General features: G+C 45.6%; 1 protein-coding gene across 1 annotated transcript in view; it reads left to right on the forward strand.

The window, feature by feature from the left end:
* Cfap221 (cilia and flagella associated protein 221) overlaps positions 1-22,381 on the forward strand; it is a 69,457-nt gene that overhangs the window by 25,104 nt on the left and 21,972 nt on the right. Inside the window, exons 6-13 of the mRNA XM_035444920.1 lie at positions 6,950-7,053; positions 12,953-13,112; positions 14,524-14,641; positions 14,721-14,832; positions 15,029-15,137; positions 17,913-18,000; positions 19,563-19,652; positions 21,101-21,199. Of these exons, the coding sequence (XP_035300811.1) occupies positions 6,950-7,053; positions 12,953-13,112; positions 14,524-14,641; positions 14,721-14,832; positions 15,029-15,137; positions 17,913-18,000; positions 19,563-19,652; positions 21,101-21,199 (880 nt within the window). The remainder of the gene's footprint in view (positions 1-6,949; positions 7,054-12,952; positions 13,113-14,523; positions 14,642-14,720; positions 14,833-15,028; positions 15,138-17,912; positions 18,001-19,562; positions 19,653-21,100; positions 21,200-22,381) is intronic.

Raw genomic sequence — 22,381 nt, forward strand, 5'->3', positions numbered from 1 at the left:
TCTCTCCTTCCTTTTCATCCTCCCCTTCCCCTCCCTTTCTCCCCTTGCTTCCTTCCAAAGGGTCTCAGGTAGTCCAGACTGACTCAAACTCACTGTGTAGCTAAGGATGACTTTGATCCTCCTGAGTACTAGGAATGCAAGCATACACCACCATGTTGGGTTTATGCAGTCCTGGGGATTGAACCCCAGGCTTCACGATTGTTAGGCAAGCACTCTACCAACTGAGCCACATCCCCAGGCCCTCCCTCCCCTCTCATATTTATTTTCTATAAGGTAAATTTTTGATCTCTTCTGATGACGATGAGATTGTATACAGCACAAAGGCTTAGTATTTAAAAGGTTTGTGTTGTGATTTATTTAAAAACATGAAGTGATTCTTTTAAAGTATTTAACAAGATGGATGAAATGATTAGATACCAGGTAAGGGGAAAAAAGTTAAGGTTACCTCCCAGAGCACCAACTTCCATCCTGCTTTTCTGTTTTAATTGCCTGATTCTTCTAAGTTAAAGAACTCTGGCCCTCTTTGCTTCTGAGAATACCAAGAATGAGGTATTTTTCTTCACTGTAGAACAGATCAGTTTTACTGTATTTATCAATTGGGATTTAGCTTAGGCATGTGTGTGTGTGTGTGTGTGTGTGTGTGTGTGTGTGTGTGTGTGTGTGTATTTGCGCGCGCACGTGCGCACTCACATACAGGACAGAGGTCAGAGAAGAATTTGAGGTTCAAGCTCTACTATTTTTCTCCTCCTTTCCTTGAGTCGGGGTCTCCCTGACCCTCGAGCCAGGCTGGCAGCCAGCAGGCCCCAGCATCCTTGGGCCACTTGCCCGTCTCCCAGTGCTAGAGTTGTTGGTATGTTGAAGCTTCACCCAGCATTTCAGGTGTTTGAACTCACTTCATGCTTGTACAGAAAACACCCTTACCTGGTAAACTGTGTCTCCAATGCTGAGGAGGTTTAATTGTTTATTTGAGATGCTTCTCAAGAAAGTTGCCAGGCTGGCTTTGAACTTCTGACCCTCCTGCACCTGTGTCCCAAGTGCTGGGATTACAGATCTGCACCACCACTCTCAGCAAACACGAACGTTAGTTTCTAGTACTAGGCTTGAACCTGGGACCTCACATCTGTTAAGCGTCTCAATTCCCTCTCCTGTTACTATTACAGAATGCCCTAACTGAAGCAGCTTCAGGGAGAAAGGACTTAGTGGCTCATAGCTCCAAGCCTCAGTATGCTCTCTCTGTGTTTGTTTGCTTGTTTTCTGCTCTTTTATGCCTTAGAATCCTGCTCACCCACCCTACCATCTGCCAAGGGTCCCTTCTGAGGCCTTCTTCCTTAATTAGCATTAGGAGGTGATTCCTCAGAGCTGGAGGCATTGTAGTGAATGTCCTTAACCCTAGCACTCTGGAGGCAAAGGCAGGCCTATCTCGGTGAGTTCAAGGCCAGCTTCCTAGGTGAGTCTAGATTGTGTCACTTTGGCAGTTAAAATTAAGTGTCATATAGGGAGTGGAGGGATGGCTCGTAGGTTAAGAATGCATGCTGAAGAGGACCTGAGTTCATTTGCCAGCACCCACATCTGGCAGTTTACAGCCACCTGCAACTGTAGCTCCATGGGATCTCACAGAGACCAGCGACCAGCACTCATGAGAACATCACACACACACACACACACACACACACACACACACACACACACACACACACACACACACACACACACGGCTGGAGAGATAGCTCAGAGGTTAGGAGCATTTGCTGCTCTTGCAGAAGGGCAAAGTTCAGTTCCCAGCATCCATATGGTGCACACACATACATGCCGAGATTTAACACATACATAAATAATAAAAATAAATATGTTAACATTAAAACAAACAACTAGTCATTGTGGTAATCGGGCACATAAAGCTGCCATCCAGCCCTATAATCCCTACTGCCTTGACACTGATAAAAGAAGGGCAGGAACCAGAGCAGAGCACATCGCAGACTCCTTTACAACCTGGGTGACTTGCATCAGTCTGGGGCCTTCTGAGTCACAGTACTTGGAATTTTGTCCCCTTCAGGAACTGTTTATTTTTCCAGGCTGGCAAGTGCACCAGGAACTTGGCTCCTGGTAATCATCACTAAACAAATACCTCAACACCTTTTCTGGGAATTATCAGAGCTTGGGAGTTCATTGAAAACGGGCCATTTATCACCAATGGGAAGAACCCCAAGGGAGTTTGGGGGGAATTGTTTCAGTTCAAAAGCATTCAGCCATGTGACATTTATCAGAAGAGACTTGAACACCACACAGGGACTCCTGGAACAGCTCTGAGCTGCCACCTGCAGGTGCTCATGGGAGTCGTAGAGTTTCCTGCCTTACCCCAGAGACCACCTGTAGACAGCAATAAGGCCATTGCCTACACCCTGCTTCCATCTTCATGAGTGGATTCCAGCTCCCATGGCTGTAACAAAGGGTGTTAGTTCAGGCTAACAGTGTGGGTGGAGTGGCTGACTCCAAGCAGGACCTGAGGGTCTGCTAGGCTCATCTGCCTTGTGTATGACATAAGATTGGGAGTCTTCTGCGGGGGATGACCTTAGACAGCCAGGAGTATTCTTTACTTTCCTAGATGCAGTGACAAAGCAACAACAACAAAACTGATAAAAGCAAACTTAAGAAATGGTTTGTTTTCGCCGGAACGTCTAGGGTACAGTCCATCATGGTGGGAAGGTATGGCGGCAGGGACACGAGGCAGCTGGTCACACTGAACCCGCAGTCAGGAAGCTAATGCCCCCCCCCCCACACTTTCTCCTCTCCACTCCATCCAGGACCGCCGCACATAGAATGGTGCCATCCACACTTAGGGTAGGTCTTCCCATCCCAGTTAATCCAAACTAGAAAATTCCTCACAGACATGCCCAGGAGCGTTGGTGGCAACTCTAAATCCCCTCAAGGAGACAGCTAAGATGGAACATCACACCCTGAAATGCAGCCACCATTGCGTGCTGGTTTTCAGAATCAGGGTGCTTCTGTACACCTCTAGCGATGCCTGAGGTGGAACAGGATGTATAGGTTTGGTAGAAAATCCTGTAAACTGAGCTGAAGAAAGGGCCCGATGTGAGCATTACCCAGGATTTATGTCCGAAAGTATTATTGTTGGAAGCCTGGGGCAGCCTTGTCTCCTGTGGGGGACTCAAGTGTTTGCAACACACCTGCCCTAGCATCACAGCTAAGAAACAACATTTAAACAAGAAATAGCAGCAGAGAGCTGAGGGTGTGGCTCAGTTGGTAGAGTACCCATCTACCATGCAGGAATCCCTAGGTTCCATCCCCAGCACCACCTAAACCATCTGTGGTAGCATACACCTGTCATGCCAGCATTTGGGAGGTAGAGCCGAGAGCAATAGTTTAAAGTCATCCTTGGCTACACAGAAGAGTGAGAAGAACCTGGTTACATGAAACCCTGTTTCAAAAAAGATGAAAGGAAGGAAGGAGGGAGAGATGGGAGGAGGCAGGGGAGAGAGAGGGGAAGGGTGGGAGATGAGGAAGGAAGGAAGGAAGGTAGGAAGGAAGGAAGGAAGGAAGGAAGGAAGGAAGGAAGGAAGGAAGGAAGGAAGGAAGGAAGAGTTCAGTTACCAGCAGGACATTGCCGGCAGGTGTCAGGAGCAGTCTTCAGTCAGAGCACAGGCCTCTTCAAAGTCATTAGATATACTTCCTCAAGTGGATCAGGGAGATGGTGAGGAGATGTCTAGTCAGTAAGGTGTTTGCTGGGCACCCATGAGGACCTGAGTTCAGGTTCCTAGCATGAATGTAAAACAAAACAAAAAACCCCACTAGGTATGGCATCCTGCATCTGTAATCTCAGAATTAGGAGGTAGAAGAAACAGATGACTCTTTTGTCACCCAATCTAGGTACATTGCCAAGATCTAGGTTCAGTGAGAGACCCTACCTGTCTCAAAAAATGGAGAATAATAAAGACACCAGGTGTCTTCCTCTGAACACCACACCACACACACACACACACACACACACACACACACACACACAGAGAGAGAGAGACAGAGAGAGAGAGAGAGAGAGAGAGAGAGAGAGAGAGAGAGAGAGGGGGGGGGGGGAGCAGGGAGGGTACTCTGCCCAGCACCTATCAGTGAGCACTGTAACCCCAAAGGGGCCTCAGAGGGACCTGTGCAAGTGAAGCAAGAGACAATGCCTTTCAGCAGAATGGGGAGAAGCTGCAACATGCAGACTATAGAGCTGCACTGGTCTCCAGGCAGGCTCACAGACTGCAGCAAGCTCGGGAATTGCAATGGCCTCAAGGGTTACAATGAGATTAAGGAGGCCATGGTCCCACCTGCAGCACCTGCCCTTGTCTTGAAACTGAGGGGAGCCTAAGGTTCTCTTCTTCTTTATCCAATGAAAGAAATCCAAGAAACTTCACTGACCTGGATCTGGGCCTTTAACCCAGTTGGGGACAGAAGCAAGTAGAGGATAGTGACAATCAGGTTGTGATGCTGAAGGGAGCCAAGCTGCCTGTTAGCCCAGTGGCTGGGGGCAATGTAGCCCTAAAACACCTGCTTCATAGAAGCCCCAATGTAACACTTAATCCTCTTTTTATTCTTAGAGAATTTCATACGTGAATATAATAACTCAGTCCTTCCAACTTCTCCTGTGCGCCCCATCCAGATTTTTCTCTCAACTTCATATCCTGTTCTAACTTTTTAAACATATAACTGTAACATGAAAAATAAAAGACCCAGAGACTGATATTGAGGTTCAAACTTCAAGCTGAAGTTCAGAAAAGCAAAGCACCTGCCCACTAGCTTCTTACCTCTTTATCAGGCTGAATGGGCTGATCCTGTCTCCATGAGCTCTCACCAAGTGCCAGACTGTAATCTGTCCTCAGCGTGACTGGAGAATGAATGCCTCCTACTGAATACTGAAGACCCTGCTTCTATCTTTTATACCCATTTAGTGCTGGGATTAAAGGCATGTGATCTGTTACTCTTAGACTGATTCAATCTCATGAATCCCTGGGTGGCCTTGAACTCAGAGAGATCAATCTATTTCTTAATCCTGAGTCCTGGAATTAAAGGTGTGTGCCTGGCTTCTGTGGCTTGTGGCTGACTTTGCTTTGTGAATCCTCATGCATGCTTTAATAAGTCATAAATAATACATCACTACATATAACCTACTGAGTCCAGTTGGTATTGCCTGTGTGCACATGGGTGTAGTGCTGGCTCCTAGAGCTTGGACAACCTACCAAGGTACATGTCCCTGAAGAAAACTGGCTGGCTTTCCTAGTAGCACCAGACCCAGGGAGTAGGCTTTGTGATCCCTTCTCCCATCTGTGCTGGAATCAAATGGTTTATTACGGCTCTCAGAGAGGTAGCCACAGCTGTTGAGAGTTCTTGAGTGCATTGGCAATTTGACTTAAATTTGAAACCACCTAGAAAACACACATGGGTGTGCCTGTGAGAGCATATTCCCAGAGGGATTTAACTGAACTGGGAAGACCCACCCTGCATGTGGGTGGCACCATCCTATGGGGTAGTGTCCCATATTAATAAAAAGGAGATTGCAAGCTGAAGACCAGCGCTCATCACTATCTGCCTCCCTGACTAGCCACCACTCCTCCTGTAGCCACATCTTCCTAAGCATGATTTGTTGTGATATCATTAAATACATAGAAATTTTAGGTAGAAGACCCCTAGTAAATGTCACTCCTACAAAGGAGAAAGGAACAGATAGATGAGGACTGTCAGTCAGTGATGCTTTATTTCTTTGGAAATTGTTTATAGTTCTTAGGAATGAATAGAGAAATCTTAATTGTTCAAAAATGTTTGTATTTGAACTATCCCAGATATTTCATCGACTTTTTTTCAAAGATAGTGAATTTCAAAGCCTAAATGGTTACTGAAAACCAAATATTTATTGAGCAGTGTGTGTGTGTGTGTGTGTGTGTGTGTGTGTGTGTGTGTGTGTGTGTGTGTGTCAGAGAGAGAGAGAGAGAGAGAGAGAGAGAGAGAGAGAGAGAGAGAGAGAATCCGGGATAGCACTGAGATTCCTACACATGTGACTCCACCTTTATGGGATTCCAAATCCAGGGCAGGTGAGGCCCAGTGTGTGGTGGTGAAGTCCACAGTGAGCAGGTCAGGTGGGTCCCTTCGAAGAAGGCAGATTTCCCCAACCTGGCAGCTCCACTCACAGTGAGTACAATGGATGAGCAGGGATGGAGCCCAGTTGGTAGAGTGTTTGCCCACTATGCTCAGAAAGCCCTGGGTTCCATTCTCAGCACTGCATGGCTATGCATGCCTGTAATCCCAGCACTTACAAGCTAGAGAAAAGATCAGAAACTCTGGATCATCCTTGGTGTGACAGTTGGTTTTAATTGTGAATGTGACACAATCTCAAGTCACCAGAAAAGAAGCTTTCAATGTTGGATTACCTAGATCATGTTGCCCTGTGGGTATGTCTATCAGGAATGATCTTGATTACATTTTTTGATATGGGAAGACCTGTTCACTGTGGGGGGCATCATTCCCTAAGCAGGGGATCCTGTACTGTGTGAGAGAGAGAGCAAGAGAACTGAGCACAAGCAGGTATGCATTGCTTCATTGCTCCCTGCTATTGGCTGTGGGAGTAGCTGCCTCAAGATCCTGCTGCCTCAATTTCTCTACAACAATGAACTGTAACCTGACATTGAGAGACGAATAAGCCCATTCTCCCTTAAGTTGCTTTTGTCAGGGAAACAGAACCAGACACTTGGCTATTCAGCAAGTTGATGCCAGCCTAGGCTACATGAGAGTCTATTTCCAAATCTTTCTGTCAGTGTGGGACAGGAAGTGCCAACTGATGTTGGGTGTCACTTATTGCTGCTTGCTGTGCTTCCTGGGTCTCTATTCCTTTCTAAGTTAGTTAAAGAAAGTTAAAAAGAAAAATGACGTGTTCCATTTCCTTCTTGTGCTTGTTTTGCAGCAAAAGTTATGTGATCCCCCTGCAGTGCAGCTGTCCCGTGGATTTTGAATTCCACATCACTTTGCTTCGGTCTCATCAGGCCTTTACAATTGAGCCAAAGTCAGGTGAGGATGGTGTGATGTCACACACCCGACCGCCCAGCGATCTCAGGTCAGAGGCAGAACTTGGAATATTAGTTGCTTTCTTTGTCGCTGTGGCAAAAACAATGTAAGGAAAGGTTTGTTTGTCTCACAGTCTAAAGGGGTGGAAGAGGTAGGGAAGACATGGAGCATAGCGGCAGGAACAGGAGGCAGCTGGTCACATGGCATTCACAGTCCAGAAGCAGAGAGATGGATGTTTGTGCCCAGCTCATCTTCCTTTATATTCAGCCCAGAATCCCAGCTACTGGAGCAGCACTGCCCACATGCAGGGCAGGTCTTCTCACCCCCCACCCCTAGACATTTCTGGAAGCACTCTCATGGACACTCAGGGCCCTGTTTACGTGGTGACTCCATAAACACTAGCCAGCATGTTTGGAGGACACACACACATGCAAACATGCACACGCGTACATGCATGCCCCCCCACACCCACACACACATGAAAATGGAGAGGCTAAAACGGGTCAAGTGTAAACTGTTTCAAGACACATTTCTTCTTACAAACAGCTTGGTGGTAACTGAGCCCACCCTAAGTTACTGCTTGCTTATGTGGCCTAAAGCCTGGAAGTTCAGTTTTCAGGCGCATGGTATGCACCGGCGCTCATCCCAGACCCACAGGTCAGTGTGTCCTTTAAGCCTTGTCCCATTTTACAGACGAGAAAGCTGAGCCTCAGTTAATGCATTCAAGCTGAGTTGCAGAGTTCCTAAATGACCAAAGAGAATTGTGATGGAGGCCCAGTGACCCTTGAGGCCATTCTCTTGCCCCAGGCCCTGTCTCACCACTTTGAGGCAGAAGGGGACCCTGTCTTCTTGATGCTTTCCTCCACAACCCCAGTGCTAGAACTTATCAAAGCCTGTCTGTAGATGACTTTTACACGATTCAGCTGTTAACTGTGGGACCCTAACTCTTAGAAGGTTAAAACTCAAGTCTCCAAGTATGAGGCTTAGATGGCTCTATGACAATTCATGGGAATAATCTATACTTCCGAGCTGCTGGGAGGAAACATTTAAAGCTTATAATAACATAGGTGATCTCACTTACATGTGGAATCTAAGAAGTTTGGTCTCATAGGGTGTAGCTCAGTTGACAGAATGCTTGCCCAGCATGAAAGGGACCCTGGGTTCCACCCTCAGCCCTGCATAACTACACACCTGTAATCCCAGCACTCATCTTCAGCCACAGAAAGTGAAGGCATGAGACACATAAGACTGCCTCTCTTTTTTTGTTTGTTTTTGGCCAAGTGTGCCGATGCATGCCTTTAATCCCTGCATTCAGGAGACAGATGAAGGTGGATCTCTGGGAGTTACAGGCCAGCCTGGTCTACATAGGGAGCTTCAGGACAGCCAGGACAATGCAGAGAGACCCTGTTCCAAAAAATTAAAAAAAAAAAACAATTTTTAAAAGTATTTTATGGACATAGAGACTAGACCAGTGGTTATCAAAGGCTGGGGCCAGGAGGTGGGATGGTGAGCAGGCTCCAGTTAGAGGGAGTAAATGCACAGTAGAGTACCGAGGCCAATAACATGGAGTTCAAAAGGGCTCGAAGCAGGGCTGAAGAGAGGCCAGTCGGTAGAGTGCTTGCTACACATGTCAACCTTGATCTCCAGCACCCATGTAAAAGCCAGGTGTGGTGGTGCTTGCTGCAATCCAGTAATAGGGATGCAGTGGACAGGAGCCCTGGCACTTGCTAGCCAGATAACATAGCCAGCCAGTGAGCTCTGTGTTCACTGAGAGGCCCTGTCTCAAAAAGGAAGGTGGCTGTGGTAGTTTGAGTAGGAATGGCCCCCACAGATTCAGGTGTTTGAATGCTTGGCCCATAGGGAGTGCCACTATTAGGAGATGTAGCTTTGTTGAAGCAGGTGTGGCCTTGTTGGAGGAAGTGTGTCACTGTTGGGGTGGGCTTTGAGGTCTTATATGTTCAAGCTATGCCCAATGTAGCAAGCACAGTTTCCTTCTCTTGCCTGTGGATCAAAATATAGAACTCAGCTGCTTCTCCAGCACCACGTCAGCCTGCATGGTCAGCACCATGTCCCACCATGATGATAATGGACTTAACCTCTGAGCTGTAAGACACCCAATTAAATGTTTTCCTTTATGAGAATAGCCATGGTCATGTTGTCTCTTCACAGTAATAGAAACCCTAACTAGGGCAATATGGGATGATTTTTACATGTTTTCCCCAACTGAGCCTTACTGCCCTAAAAAACAATGTGCTTTTATTTTCCGTCTTCTTTTAGTCACTGCCCATGGCTATATTTTCTTAGTTTATTTACATATTTAAATATGTCCCTGTACATGTTTATATTACTTTATTTACATACTTAAGTACACCTTTGTTTGCTTTATATTAGTATCACCTACCAAATGACAGAGCAATATTTCCTGGTAGAGACTTCATTGTTCCGTGTTGTTGTGTGTTCTTCATAATGCTTGCATTGATAAACTATGGCCTTACTTATTTTTATTTTTATTTTTTTATTTTTATTTATGTGTGTGTATCCATGTGTATGTATGCCATTGGCATGCAGTGTTCATGAAGGTCTGAAGAGCTGGAGCTGCCTGCCGTTGGTGCTAGAACCAACTCAAGCCATCAACAAGAGCAGCAAATGCTCTTAACCACTGAGCCATCTCTGCAGCCAGGACTTTCTTGGCTTTGAGTTTTTGTTGTTACTATTATTTGTTGTCTGCTATTGTTTGTCTTGCTGGGTGGTGCAGATCTCCAACCTAGACCTGGAGCTCCTCATGCCATGGTCTCCTGAGTCCTGGGATCTGGCACCACACATCACCATACCCATCTTCCCAACCAGTGACTTAACATAATTCGTTATTCCTGGCTGCCCTGGAGGTAGTGATCTGTAATTGATCCAAGAATAGTGGGTTGGGCTTTATATTTTTCTATTACCTTTTAACGTACATATTTCACATACTTGTGTGTGCATATGTTTGCATTGTGAGCAGAGGACAACTTTCTCGTTTGTTCTCTTCTACTATATGGGTCTGGAAGTCAAACTCTGGTCATAAGGCTCGACAGTATTCACCTTTACAGCGAGCCATCTCACTGCCTGCTCCACAGACACACTTGTTTGCAGGGTGGCCTAGAAGTCACTTTGTAGCCAAGGATAACCTTGAATTTCTGATCCTGCCACCTCTACCTCCTGAGTGTTGACACCAGTAATGCTGTTTTGTGTGGGGTTGGGGATCTTCATGCATGCTGGGTAAGCACCCTAAAGACTGAGCCACACCCCCAGCCCTGAGATAGAATTTTCAAATGAGGTTAAAAATTGAGAATACCTTCCTTATGTATAAAACATCACTCCTTTGTGCCACTATGAATTTTGGCCAAGTATTAGCTACCAAAAGTTGGCACATATTTTACAACTGTCAACATTGCACAGCCTGCCACCGTCATGTTCAAGTGAAGGAGCTGCACTAACAGGAAAAAAAAAAAAAAAAACACCGAACAAAACAAAAACCAGCTTACTGTGGTTGCCTGGACTACGTCTTCACAGCAGGCTTTCTGTATTATGTCTAGGTGGGGAGCACTTAACAAAATTAATCACCCAGGTCAGGGTAACATTAATCCTTGCCCCAGAGCTTGTCCTTGTGTTTTTAAGTTAATGAGCTGGAATAAAGAAGTAGGATGCTCTTGACCTCAAGTCCTGAATGGTCTGCAGATCCCACAGGGTGATGTTCTGACCACATAATGGTATTAAAGTCTCTTCAGTTGGGTTTATCTACCCAAATGATCTGCTGTTGGCCTGCTGATCCATTGTCTCTGGTGGCTCTTTCTATGTGGCCCTGGGCTTAAGATGCAATAGTGGCCATCACTTAACCATTTTGACCTCTACCTGTGCTCAGGAAATTAACAAATGCCTACTGTGTGTGTGTGTGTGTGTGTGTGTGTGTGTGTGTGTGTGTGTGTGTGTGTACCAGAGTGTGCACATGTGCATGGGCATACTGGGATGCCTCCCTTAATTGTTTCCTCACCTTACCTTTTGAGGCAGGGTCTCTCACTGTTTCTGCTAAGCTGGCCTGTGAGCTCCAGGCATCCTCCTGTCTCCACCCCTCCCAGTGCTGGGGTTACAGATGTGTTTGCTTTGTCAGGTTTTACATGGGAGTTGGGGATCCCAACTCAGATCCTTATGCTTGTACAGCAAATACTTGTACAGCAAACATTCTCTGAGCCATAAACCCAGTCTTCCATATTATTTATATGATACAATGTTTTTCAATGGTATTTTCACATATGTATGTAATGTTTTTTGATCATATTCACCCCTACTACTCTCCCTGGTCCCCTACCACTCCCACTGATCCTGCTGTTCCTAACTAGCCCCCCTTCTAATTCCATGTCTGTGTTCCACTGTGTTTCTTGAAGGATTGCTTACAGCAACATGGGCACCTTGCCAGTGGCTACACCACTGGAGAGAATATCTCTACCTCTCTTAGAAACTATTAACTGCCCGTTTTTAAAGTACCATAGGAGGGGTTCAGGTAGGTAAAATAGCTGTGAGCTGGTGTCTGTCTTAGGTGCTTGCAATTTCCCTGGAAGGAAATATTCAGGTAGGACCTACACAGAGACATCACACAGTTCTGACAACTTGTCAGACTACCTTGCAGGGAGAATGGCCATGAGTAGTGAAAAGCCAGTGATGGCCAGGACCACACCTTGACCAGGACAGCTTAGCTATGCACACCTCTTCTGTTTAAATCCGAACCTCATATGGACTTGGGGGTCATTGGGCCTCTTCATTCTCCTAGGTACACTGGCTAGATCTCTTTTTTCTGTTTTTCATTATTAGTTTGTCTCTTTAATGGCTTATTGAGGATGAGTGGTAGAGCCTGACTTGTTAGGGCTGTGAAGGCTCAGGCTGTGATCTTAACAACCCCTGGACACACAGTGTTCTAAGCCCAATTGGTACCAGAGATACAAAGAAGTAATAAGGCATAGCCTGCTGTTTGACAGAAGAAGGAACACCAGTTCATCCAAATGATTTGAAAGGAGGGGGGCTGGGGGTGTAGCTTTGTGGTAGAGCAACTTGCCAAGCATGGATAAGGCCTTGGACTCCAGCCCCAACACGAAATAAAGGGAAGGAGGGAGAGAAGGAGGGAGGGAGGGAGGGAAGGAGGGAGATTTGGAGGAAAGAATAAGTTACAGAAAAACACAGGGAATTAAACTATCTAGAACAAAACTCCTAGCTGTGTGTTCCTAGTTTTCCAAGTTGCTTACAGCATGGGCATTGCATTCTGGTTGTTGCTCTAGGGTCAGCATTCTGGGACTTTACATTTGAGGCACTAATGCAGATAGATTTGTCCATATTTGTATAACCACACGATCAGATAGTTATTGGAAAGGATTTGTGTCGTCACTGATAAGCAAGGTCTGTGTCAACACTCAGAAGTTGAGTCATGTGCACTTTGAAGAGTAGAGTGAGCAGAGGCACACCCATGATATGCTGGGAAGATGGGGTTGGTGTTACCTCGTTAGCTGCATTTGGTAAACAGAACAGATACCTCTGTGATGGCTAATCTTGCCTGACAATGCCAGAAGGGGAAAAAAACTAGACAGGGCATGGGTTCATCAAAGTGGGATATCCCATTCCATGGCCTGGGTCCCAGACAATAAACAGGAGAAAGGGAGCTGAGCACAGCATCCATCTCTCTGCTTCCTGACTGTGGCCGCCGTGTGACCAGCTGCCTCACACTCCTGCCACCATGACTTCCCACCATGATGGACTGTGAACCCTCAAACTGTGAGCCAAAACAAACCCTCCCTTCCTTAAACTGCTTTTGTTGGGCATTTTTGTCACAGCAACAAGAAAAGCAACTGATCAAATCACATCCCCCCTCTTCTCCTTACAGGAATAATTCCAGCTAACGGGAAGGCAACAGTAACTATCAATTTCACACCCATCCAGTATGGGATGGCACAAATAAAAATTCAATTGTGGATCTCACAGTTCAACTCGCAGCCATACGAATGTGTCTTCACTGGAACCTGCCACCCCAACATGGCCTTACCGTATGGCTTCTTCATCATGTTTCTGTCTACTCAGGTAGCCCAGGCTGGCTTCAGACTCACTATAGAACCAAGATGATTTTGACATTCATCCTGCCTCCACCTCCAGAGTGCTAGGATTACAGACATGCACCCCTATACCTAGTCTCTTTGGTGCTGGGTATAGAATCCAGGGCACTATGCATTCTAGACAAGCACTCTACCAACTAAGCTATAGCCACAGCCCCAATTTTTTCTTAACACTTCATCAAAAATGCAGTCCAGTCCAGTTATGAACATTGTGGTGCACACTTGGAATCCCATCACTGAAGAGGCTGAGGTGGGAAGATCATGAGTTCAAAGGCAGCCTGGACTACATAGCAAGAACCTGCCTTTAAACAAACAAGAAGAATCCAAATTTTCTCTCTTTTCCTGTAACACCCCCCAGACGTTTGTTTTTAAAGCTGGGAGTGCATGTCAGTCATCGGTCTCTTGCCTGGCATGTGCGTAGCCCCAGGCTCAACCCAGCACTACAAAAACAACATTTGAATTACAAGATGAGTATACATAAAAGTCTCTAAAGCATAGGGCCAGGTGTCCCACCAACCTAGCCAGAAGCCCACCCCGGTTTTGTTTTTGCTTTCCAAAGAGCATAATTATTCTTTTCCTAGCAAAGTAAATCAAAGTCATGGTTTCTAAAATAATCAGCTGAAGCTGTTGAAGAGCTTCCCGCAAGAAACAAATTATGCTAGACCACCAGAGCATCCCCTAGCCTGTTGCGCCTCCACTTCTCATATTCATGAGGAATGCAAAGGAGAGATGGCTCTGCATGTAAGGTGCTTGCTGCCATGGCTGACGACCTGAGTTCCTTACCTGGGACCCACATAGTGGAAGGAGAGTACTGTTGTCCTCTGACCGCCACATGGATGCCATCACACACACACACACACACACACACACACACACACACACACACAAATGTATTTTTTTAAGAATGGGAAGGAAGGCAACCACTGGTGTATAATTTGTCTGCATACATAAATAATATATGCTCATGTATGTGATATTAATATGCTAATATGAAATTTGTTTCCATGGACTCCTTTTGACACACAAACTTCTTTCAGTTTAGTTATAATATTGATCCACAAGTGATAGTTTTATCAGAAAGAACACAAAAACAAACCCCTTGATCAGGGAGGGGGCGTGTTTTAGAGCTGGGTCAGTGGTTAAGAACACTGGCTGGCCTACCAGAAGGCCTGGGTTCAGTTCCCAGCACCTGCATGGCAGGTCACAGCTGTCTGTTACTCCAACTCTGGGAAATCAGGTGCACTCTTTTTGGCCTCATCAGGTATACAGGCAACAATCATAAAATAAAAATAAATCTTTAAACTGTTGCATTATATACTAACTTCCCATCTGTTTTAAACTCCAGATTAGAAGAGTTCAAGAGATTAAATACTCGTTCTAGGAAAGTAAATGTTCCTCCAGAAAAAACAATGTATGCACACTTTTACCAAAGTCCCAAGAAGGCCACACCTAAAACGCCGAAGGTACATTGGGGGCGGGGCACCCCCAGTGCAATGGAAAGGCAGAGAGAAAAGAACTCATCCCTCCCACCTTGGTCCTCAGGAAATCGAGTACCAGGACCTGCGGTTTCCAGCAAATCTGTCCAATCCATTCGCCGTGGCAACTGTCCTAAACCAAGAGCCGGGAAAGTTGAAGATTAAGGAATTAAAACAAGGTAACTGCCACTTGGTCTACCATAAACCAGTCCCTGGGGCAGAATAAGAGAGAAATGTGTCCAACCATATTTATTATTTATGAACAAAACTCAGTTAGATGTCTGTTAGGCGGCATGGTAAGAAACACACTTGTGTTTGTCTGGGCAAGTGACTGATTTGATTACAGCCATGATCTCTGCCCGCTCCTGCCTCCAGTCTTGGACCAAGGTGACGAAATCTCCAAAACCAGACAGATGAAGGAGGCGCTCTTCGAACAGAAAGTCAGACAGAATATTGCGGAAGAGAGCGAGAACCATCTTAAGTGGTAAATATTGAGGGAAATGTGTATCAAGTGTCAGGGTGACTGCTTTTAGGGGATGGCCTTTGATGCAGGAGACACAAAGGCGTGCAATTACTGATAAACTCCCTTGGTGAATTCAATTATTCCTTCTCCTCAGCTGGTGTTTCTAGCTCAGAATGGGTGGCTATTAGAAATAAATTATTGTAACTAAGACATGTTGTTTCCTACACATAGCAGACAGGGCAGGATAACAGTGAACTGTGGGAGGCTCAGCCCCTCCTCCCTGCCAGCTATGGCTGCCTGCCACCCCAGCCCCCAAGCAGTGGGAGCAATTGGGGACAGCCCTGGCAGCAGATGTTCAGGGAGAAGCATTCTTGTGCTTCTGAGGTCAAATGGACTTTTTCTTTTTATATTAGTTTAAACTATGGAATCCCACGAGCCTCTCCATGTGTTCATCTTCAGTAGGTCAATGAAAATGCACATGCCCCATTATTTTTTTTTCTAGAGAAACATTTGATTTCTTAAATCATGTATTTAAACTTCAAACACTATCTGTTTGGAAGTTGTATGTGGTAATACATACTATGACACACCTGTGGAGGCCAGAGGACAACTTTGCAAGAGTTAGTTCTCTCCTTTCACCATGCAGGTCCCAGAGATTGAACTTGGTGTGTCAGGCTTGGTGGCACTAAGCCATCTCACCTGCCCATATTTTAATCTCTTCTAATTTACAGTTTAAAAGAAATACTAAATTAACGTACTAGCCAATGGTGCAAAGTTTAGTCACAGGCTTCTGTCACTTAAAACATTTTCAAGAGTCATCCACATCTCAGCATTTATGAATAGTTCCCCTTTTGTGACTGTATAATATTCCACTGTATAGTATGCCACATTTCAACCACTAGGTTGTTTTTTTGTTGTTGTTTTGTTTTTTTGTTTTTGTTTTTTTTTTTCATCAGCAACACTGGAGAGGCACAGTTTTTCTACATCCTCAGCAACACCTGTTGCTTTGTATGGCTTAGATCTGCATTTCCCTGACTACTAGTGATGCTGAGCATTTGGTGTGTGTGTGTGTGTGTGTGTGTGTGTGTGTGTGTGTGTGTAAGAGAAAGTGTATGTGAATATATGAGTGTGAGAAAAAGAGTATGAGTGTGTGTGTGAGAGAGACAGGTGTGTGTGTGTGTGTGACAGAGTATGTGTGAATGTGAGTGTGTGATAGAGTGTGTTTGTGGGGGAAGAGACAGAATGTGTGTGTTAGAGTATGTGTGTGAGTGTGTGTGTAAAAGACTGAGTACTGTGTGAGTGTGAATATGAGAGATGTGTGTGAGTGTGTGTGTAAGATAGACCGAGTGTTGTGTGAATGTGTGTGTGTGTGTGTGTGTGTGTGTGTGTGTGAGAGAGAGAGAGAGAGAGAGAGAGAGAGAGAGAGGATGTGTGTATGACAATATGTGTATGTGTGAGATATCATGAGTGTGTGTGAATGTGTGTGAGTGGGGGAGAATATTGTGAGAGAGAGAGACAGTGTGTATATGTGTGTGTGAGAGAGGATGTGTGATAGTGTGTGAGAGAGAGAAAGAGAGAGTGTGTGTGTGTGTGTGTGAGAGAGAGAGAGAGAGAGAGAGAGAGAGAGAGAGAGAGAGAGAGAGAGAGAGAGAAGAGAGCTTGTGGAAGCTAGAAGTAAACCTCAGGTTTTGCTCCTCAGGTGCCATCCACCTTGTATTGTTTGTTTTAAAGATTTGTTTCTTTTATTTTATGTGTGATCCTATTTTGCCTGCATGTTTGTTGGTGCATTGTGTTACCAGTGGAAGCCAGAAGAAGTCATCAGATCCCCTGGTACTGGAGTTACAGTCCCTTGTGAGTTGCCATGTGGAACCTGGATCCTTTGGAAGAACAGCCTGTGCTCTTAACCACGAGCTGTCTCTCTAGCCCCAACCTTGTTTTCCGGGACAGGGCCTCTGGATGATCTGGAGCTCACCAAGCAGACTGGGCTGACTGTCATGGGATATCTCTGCATCTCCACAGTACCGGGATAACAAGAGCATACCACCACTCCTGGCTTTTTGTGCAAGGCTCCTGCTCCTGGGGACTAAACTCAGGCCCTCGTGCATGCAAAGCAAACACTAGACCGAATGAACCATCTCTCAGGCCCTTGTTGCATTAATTTGTAGACATCTTAGCATAAGTCACCAGAAGATAGGCTTTCTTCTTCTCTCTTCTTCTTCTTCTTCTTCTTCTTCTTCTTCTTCTTCTTCTTCTTCTTCTTCTTCTTCTTCTTCTTCTTCTCCTTCTCCTTCTCCTTCTCCTTCTCCTTCTCCTTCTCCTTCTCCTTCTCCTCCTCTTCCCCCTCCTCCTTCCCCTTGTCCTCCTCCCCCTTCTCTTCCTCCTTCCCCTCTGCCTTCCCCTCATCCTCCCCTCCTCTTCCTCCTTCTCCTCTTCCTCCTTCTCTTTCCTCTACCTCCTCCTGCTTCTTCCTCTTATTTTCTTCTCCTTCCTTTGGTTTTGGTTTTGGTTTTTCAAGATGGGGTATCTCTATGTAGCTCTGTCTGTCCAGGAATTTGCTCTGTAAACCAGGCTGGCCAGAGATCCACCTGCCTCTACCTCCCAAGTGCTGGATTAAAGATGTGATAGCACCATTACCTGTGATAAGCTTCATTTCTCATGGGACATATTATTCACCCCAGAGGTGACTCCTTCCAGTTTTTCTCCATTTCTTCTTGGTTATAAAATATAGCTAAAACACTCATTGTAAGGACGATATTTGCTGATGGCTTCTCGAGGTTGTTGTTTTTTTCTCCACAGGCAGGTGCACCTTGGTAAAGAGCACACAACTTTAAAGTTTAGAAAAGATCTCAGTGATGAGCGGCAAAAATCATATGAGAAGTACAAGGTCAGAATGACTGCTAATTTGATATCATTTATTTCACTACATCTTTTTAATTCCTATTGTATTCAAGACACCATATCAGGAGAAAGAAAATGCATAAGAAAGCTGAGATTAGCACTGAATGTCAGAGCATTTGCCTTGTATGTGTGAGGCCCTGGGCTCAATTCCGAGAGAGAGAGAGAGAGAGAGAGAGAGAGAGAGAGAGAGAGAATCAAAGAGGGGAAAGGCAGAGGGCTGATCACACATAAATTGCTAATTACAAGTGGGGTGTCTATAGATGACACAAGAGACCTATGCTGCGTCTGCTTGGGACATTCAGAAACCAGAGAAAGAGTGAGTTCAGTCTAAATAGAAAGCAAGAATTAGCAGAAAGAACAAAGTCCATCAACCGGAGGTGATAACTCAGGCTCGGGCCATGGTTTGGATATGAGGTTCCTTCCCTGTGGTCTGCAGAGCATGGAGGTGAGAGACCCCAAATCGTTGTCAGGAGCCACCCAAGAGCTGTATGGAAGGTATAGTCACATACCATGGTGTTAGGGGTTGAGGCATTGGCATATGAATTTTAGGGGATCCAGTTCATCACCCCGCCCCAAAACCCAGCAAAGCTTAGTAGTGTGAACTTCAGGATCTCAGTGAGTAGGAAGGATCTGGAAATGGCCAATTTTTTTTAAAAAAAAATTAAATTGTAATTATGTATACGTGAGTGAGTGTATGTGAGTACGCATCAGTGAGTGGGTGCCTGCGGGGCTGGAAGATGCTATCTGCTCCCCTGGAACTGGAGCTCCAGGTGGTTGTGAGCTGCTCAACACAGTGGTAGGCTCCTCTGCAAGCCCAGCAACCACTCCTAACTCCCAAGCCACCTCTGTGACCTCTGTGGCCAGCCTTTGGGACATTACAGCCTTTGGGGCATTACTGCCTTTGGGGCATTACCATATGTTGTCATATACAGAGTTCACACCGAAGGACCTGCAATCAAGTTACCAAAAAAAAAGCATTGTTTTAAAGTCCCATGTTTTGTGAGGGACTGATTCCTAGCTAGCTGGGGCTCTCTGTGAGGTGGGGGCAGGAAAATAGAAGCTCAGGGACATCTTCAGACACATAGTAAATCTGAGACCAGCCTGGGCTACAAGAGACCCTTGTTGCTATTAAAGCTCCCCATGTCTGAACAGTAAGAAAAATGAACACTTTAACTTGCCAGTACTCCATGGCATGGCATAGGTGACCCATTGTCCAGTAGGTTCCACGAGCTTTATTTTTGTTTTGTTTTACTTTTTATTTGGTGTGTGTGTGTGTTAGGTGGTTAGGTGTTTGGGGTTTTTTCTTTTTCTTTTTTTGGTTATGTTGGTTTGTTCTTCAAGATAGGGTTTCTCTGTGTAGCCCTGGCTGTCCTAGAACTTGATTTATAGACCAGAGTGGCCTCAAACTCCAGAGATCCACCTGCCTCTGCCTCCTAGGTGCTGGGATTAAAGGGGTATACCATCACTGTCTGACTTCCCACAAGCTTTAAAGAGAAATTATATGCATTCATCTTTGACTTTAATATGTCTCCTCATATAAAAATCCAGCAAAAGCGAGATGACCCTGTTTTGGAGGAAGAATTTCAACGACTCGTGACTGATCGGAAGAACAGGAGGATCGTCCGTGATCTGGAGGATGTAAGTAACTTCTCTTCACTTGGAGGTGATCTGGAGGAGGGTAAGTGCTTCTCTTCACTTGAAGGTGAGCTGGAGGAGGTGAGTAACTTCTCTTCATATGGAGGTGAGCTGGAGGAGGTAACTTCACTTGGAGGTGAGCTGGAGGAGGTAAGTAACTTCACTTCACTTGGAATCTAATCAAGTGCCAATCCTTTAACTGTTCATTTCCAAAGGCACCAACAAGTTTCATAGCAATCCCTTCACCAGGAGGGAACAGTTGTTTTTAGTATGCTTGTATTTCCCAGGTGCTGCCTTACTGTGTCTTGGTTTCCTTTCTGGCAAAAAGTAACTTAAAGAGCCTGAAGGCAGCTCTGTGGTTCTGAGTCCATGCTGCTCTCTCTAAGGATCCAAGTTGAGTTCCCAACTTCCATGTCAGGATCTCAAAGCATCCTAGAACTCCATCTCTAGTGTATCTGATGCCCCCTCCCCTGGACTCCACTGGCATCTCACTCACAGGAGCACACACCCACACACAGGGAATGAAGGTTTATTTGGCTCACAACCACAATGTATTGTCAAGGGGACTCAAGGCAGGAGCTCCCAGGCAGGCCTGCTCAGTACTCCACAAGCTCACTTCACAGCCAAAGAAGTACCCAAAACCCATGGAGGGACACTTGCTAGCTGGCTCACAGGAAGGCTTACACTTAGCTTTCTTAAACAATCCAGGACTATCTACTAAGGTATGTTGCTTCCCAGGGTGGGCTGGGCCCTCATACCATTTAACAATTGAGATAAGCCCCCAAGCCCCACCACCACCACCCCACGTGCCCACGGGAAGTCACATTCAGGTGATGCCTGATGTCTCCAGGCCGTGACAATCTAAAGCAAACTAGGATGCTACATATTTGCAAGTGAGATGTCCAAACTTACAATTATGGTCTGGGATATCGATATGCTCAGCTGGCAAAGTGCATGCCACACAAGCTTGAAGGCCTGAGATCAATTCTAGTACCCACATAAAAAGCCAGCTATGGTTTCAGGTGCCTATAACCCCAGAACTGTGGATCTAGAGCCAGTCTATTCAAAGTAGTGAGCTCCACTTTCAGCAAGAGACTCAATGAAGCAGGGGCTGGAGAGATTGCTCAGTGGTAAGAGCACTGGCTGCTCTTCTCCAAGAAGACCAAGGTCGGATTCCCAGCACCAACATGGAAGTTCTGAAGGTTGAGCTCACGTCTTCGGGCTTTGTGGCAAGCACTTTTACCCTCTGAGCCACCTTGCTGCTGTCTGTTTCTGCTTGTTTTGATAGTCTCTTGCTAAGTAGGCCAGAATCACTTCAAATTCATGATGCTCCTGCCTCAGCTTCCTGAATGCTGGCATTACAGAGATCAAACTCTAAAATGTTTACTAAATGCTCATGCCAAAGAGTTTGTATTTGAATGTAAGATGTGTGTATGCTTTTATCTTCACAGAAAATCCAGGAATTGCACCCTAATTTTGAACCACTCATTAACAATATGTGGCTCAACAGATACCGGGCACAAAGACGGTTTCAGCAAGCAGCGCGCAAGGTAACTCTCAGCTCTAGATTGCCATCTTTAGTTTTTCACTTGTCTAGTTGCCAGCAGGGGGAAATCAAATAATGACTTTTTAGGAATAAAGTATTAAAGATGCAGTTCACCCGGCATAAACATAACCTCTGCAAAGTGTCCCACTGAGTAAGCTTTCCAGTCTCCTTTCTGCTGCCCTGAAAAACACTGTGACCAAAACCAATGTGGAAGAGGAAGGGTTTGTTTGGCATACACTTCCAGGCCACAGTCTATCATGAGGGGAATCAGGGCAGGAATTGAAACAGAAACCATGGAGAAACGCTGTTTGCTGGCTCAGGCTCGCACTTAGCTTCGGGCTGGGTCTTCATACATCAGTTAACAATCAACACAGCTTTCCACAGACAGTCTGATCTGGGAAATCCCAAAGACTCCCTTCTCAACTAAGATGGAGTTAACGCAACTAGGGAAATAAGGTTTTAGTACAGTCACATATCTATAGACAGTCGTCATTGCTATGTGATAGTTGCCTCTCTATTTATTTGGTCAGGGTCTATACCCCAAGGGAACCTTGAACTCACTGTGTAGTCAAGTAACTCCTGATCTTCCTGCCTCCACTTCCTGATTGTTGGGATTACAGGTGTGCACCACCACACCGGGTTTACGCTATGGATGGGACCCGGAGCCCTGTGTAACCTAGGCAAGCCCTCTACAGACTAAGCTATACCCCTGCCTGCTACCTAGTTTCAGAACATTTTTATTACCCAGAAAGGAGCAGTCCCTACCCATTCCCTTCCTCCCCAAGCTCCTGGCAGCCACTAAATCTACGTTCTATCCCTATGGACTTGGGTTTTCTGGACATTTCATGAAAATGGAATCATACAGTATGTGACGTTTTAAACTGGCTCCTTTCACTTGTATCTTCAGTGGTGTCATAACAATGAGCACCTCATTCCTTTTTTTTTTTTTTTTCCGAAACATGGTTTCTCTGTGTAGCTTTGGAGCCTATCCTGGCACTTTCTCTGGAGACCAGGCTGGCCTCGAACTCACAGAGATCTGCCTGCCTCTGCCTCCCGAGTGCTGGGATTAAAGGCATGTGCCAGCAATGCCCAGCTGCACTTCATTCTTTATCCCTGTGCAATATTCCACTGTTGTTGTAGACCAGGTTTTCTTTATCTGTTCATACACTGATGGGCATCCCAGCAA

This window comes from Cricetulus griseus, chromosome 5, assembly GCF_003668045.3.
Source record: "Cricetulus griseus strain 17A/GY chromosome 5, alternate assembly CriGri-PICRH-1.0, whole genome shotgun sequence".
NCBI classification, from domain to species: Eukaryota; Metazoa; Chordata; class Mammalia; order Rodentia; family Cricetidae; genus Cricetulus; species Cricetulus griseus.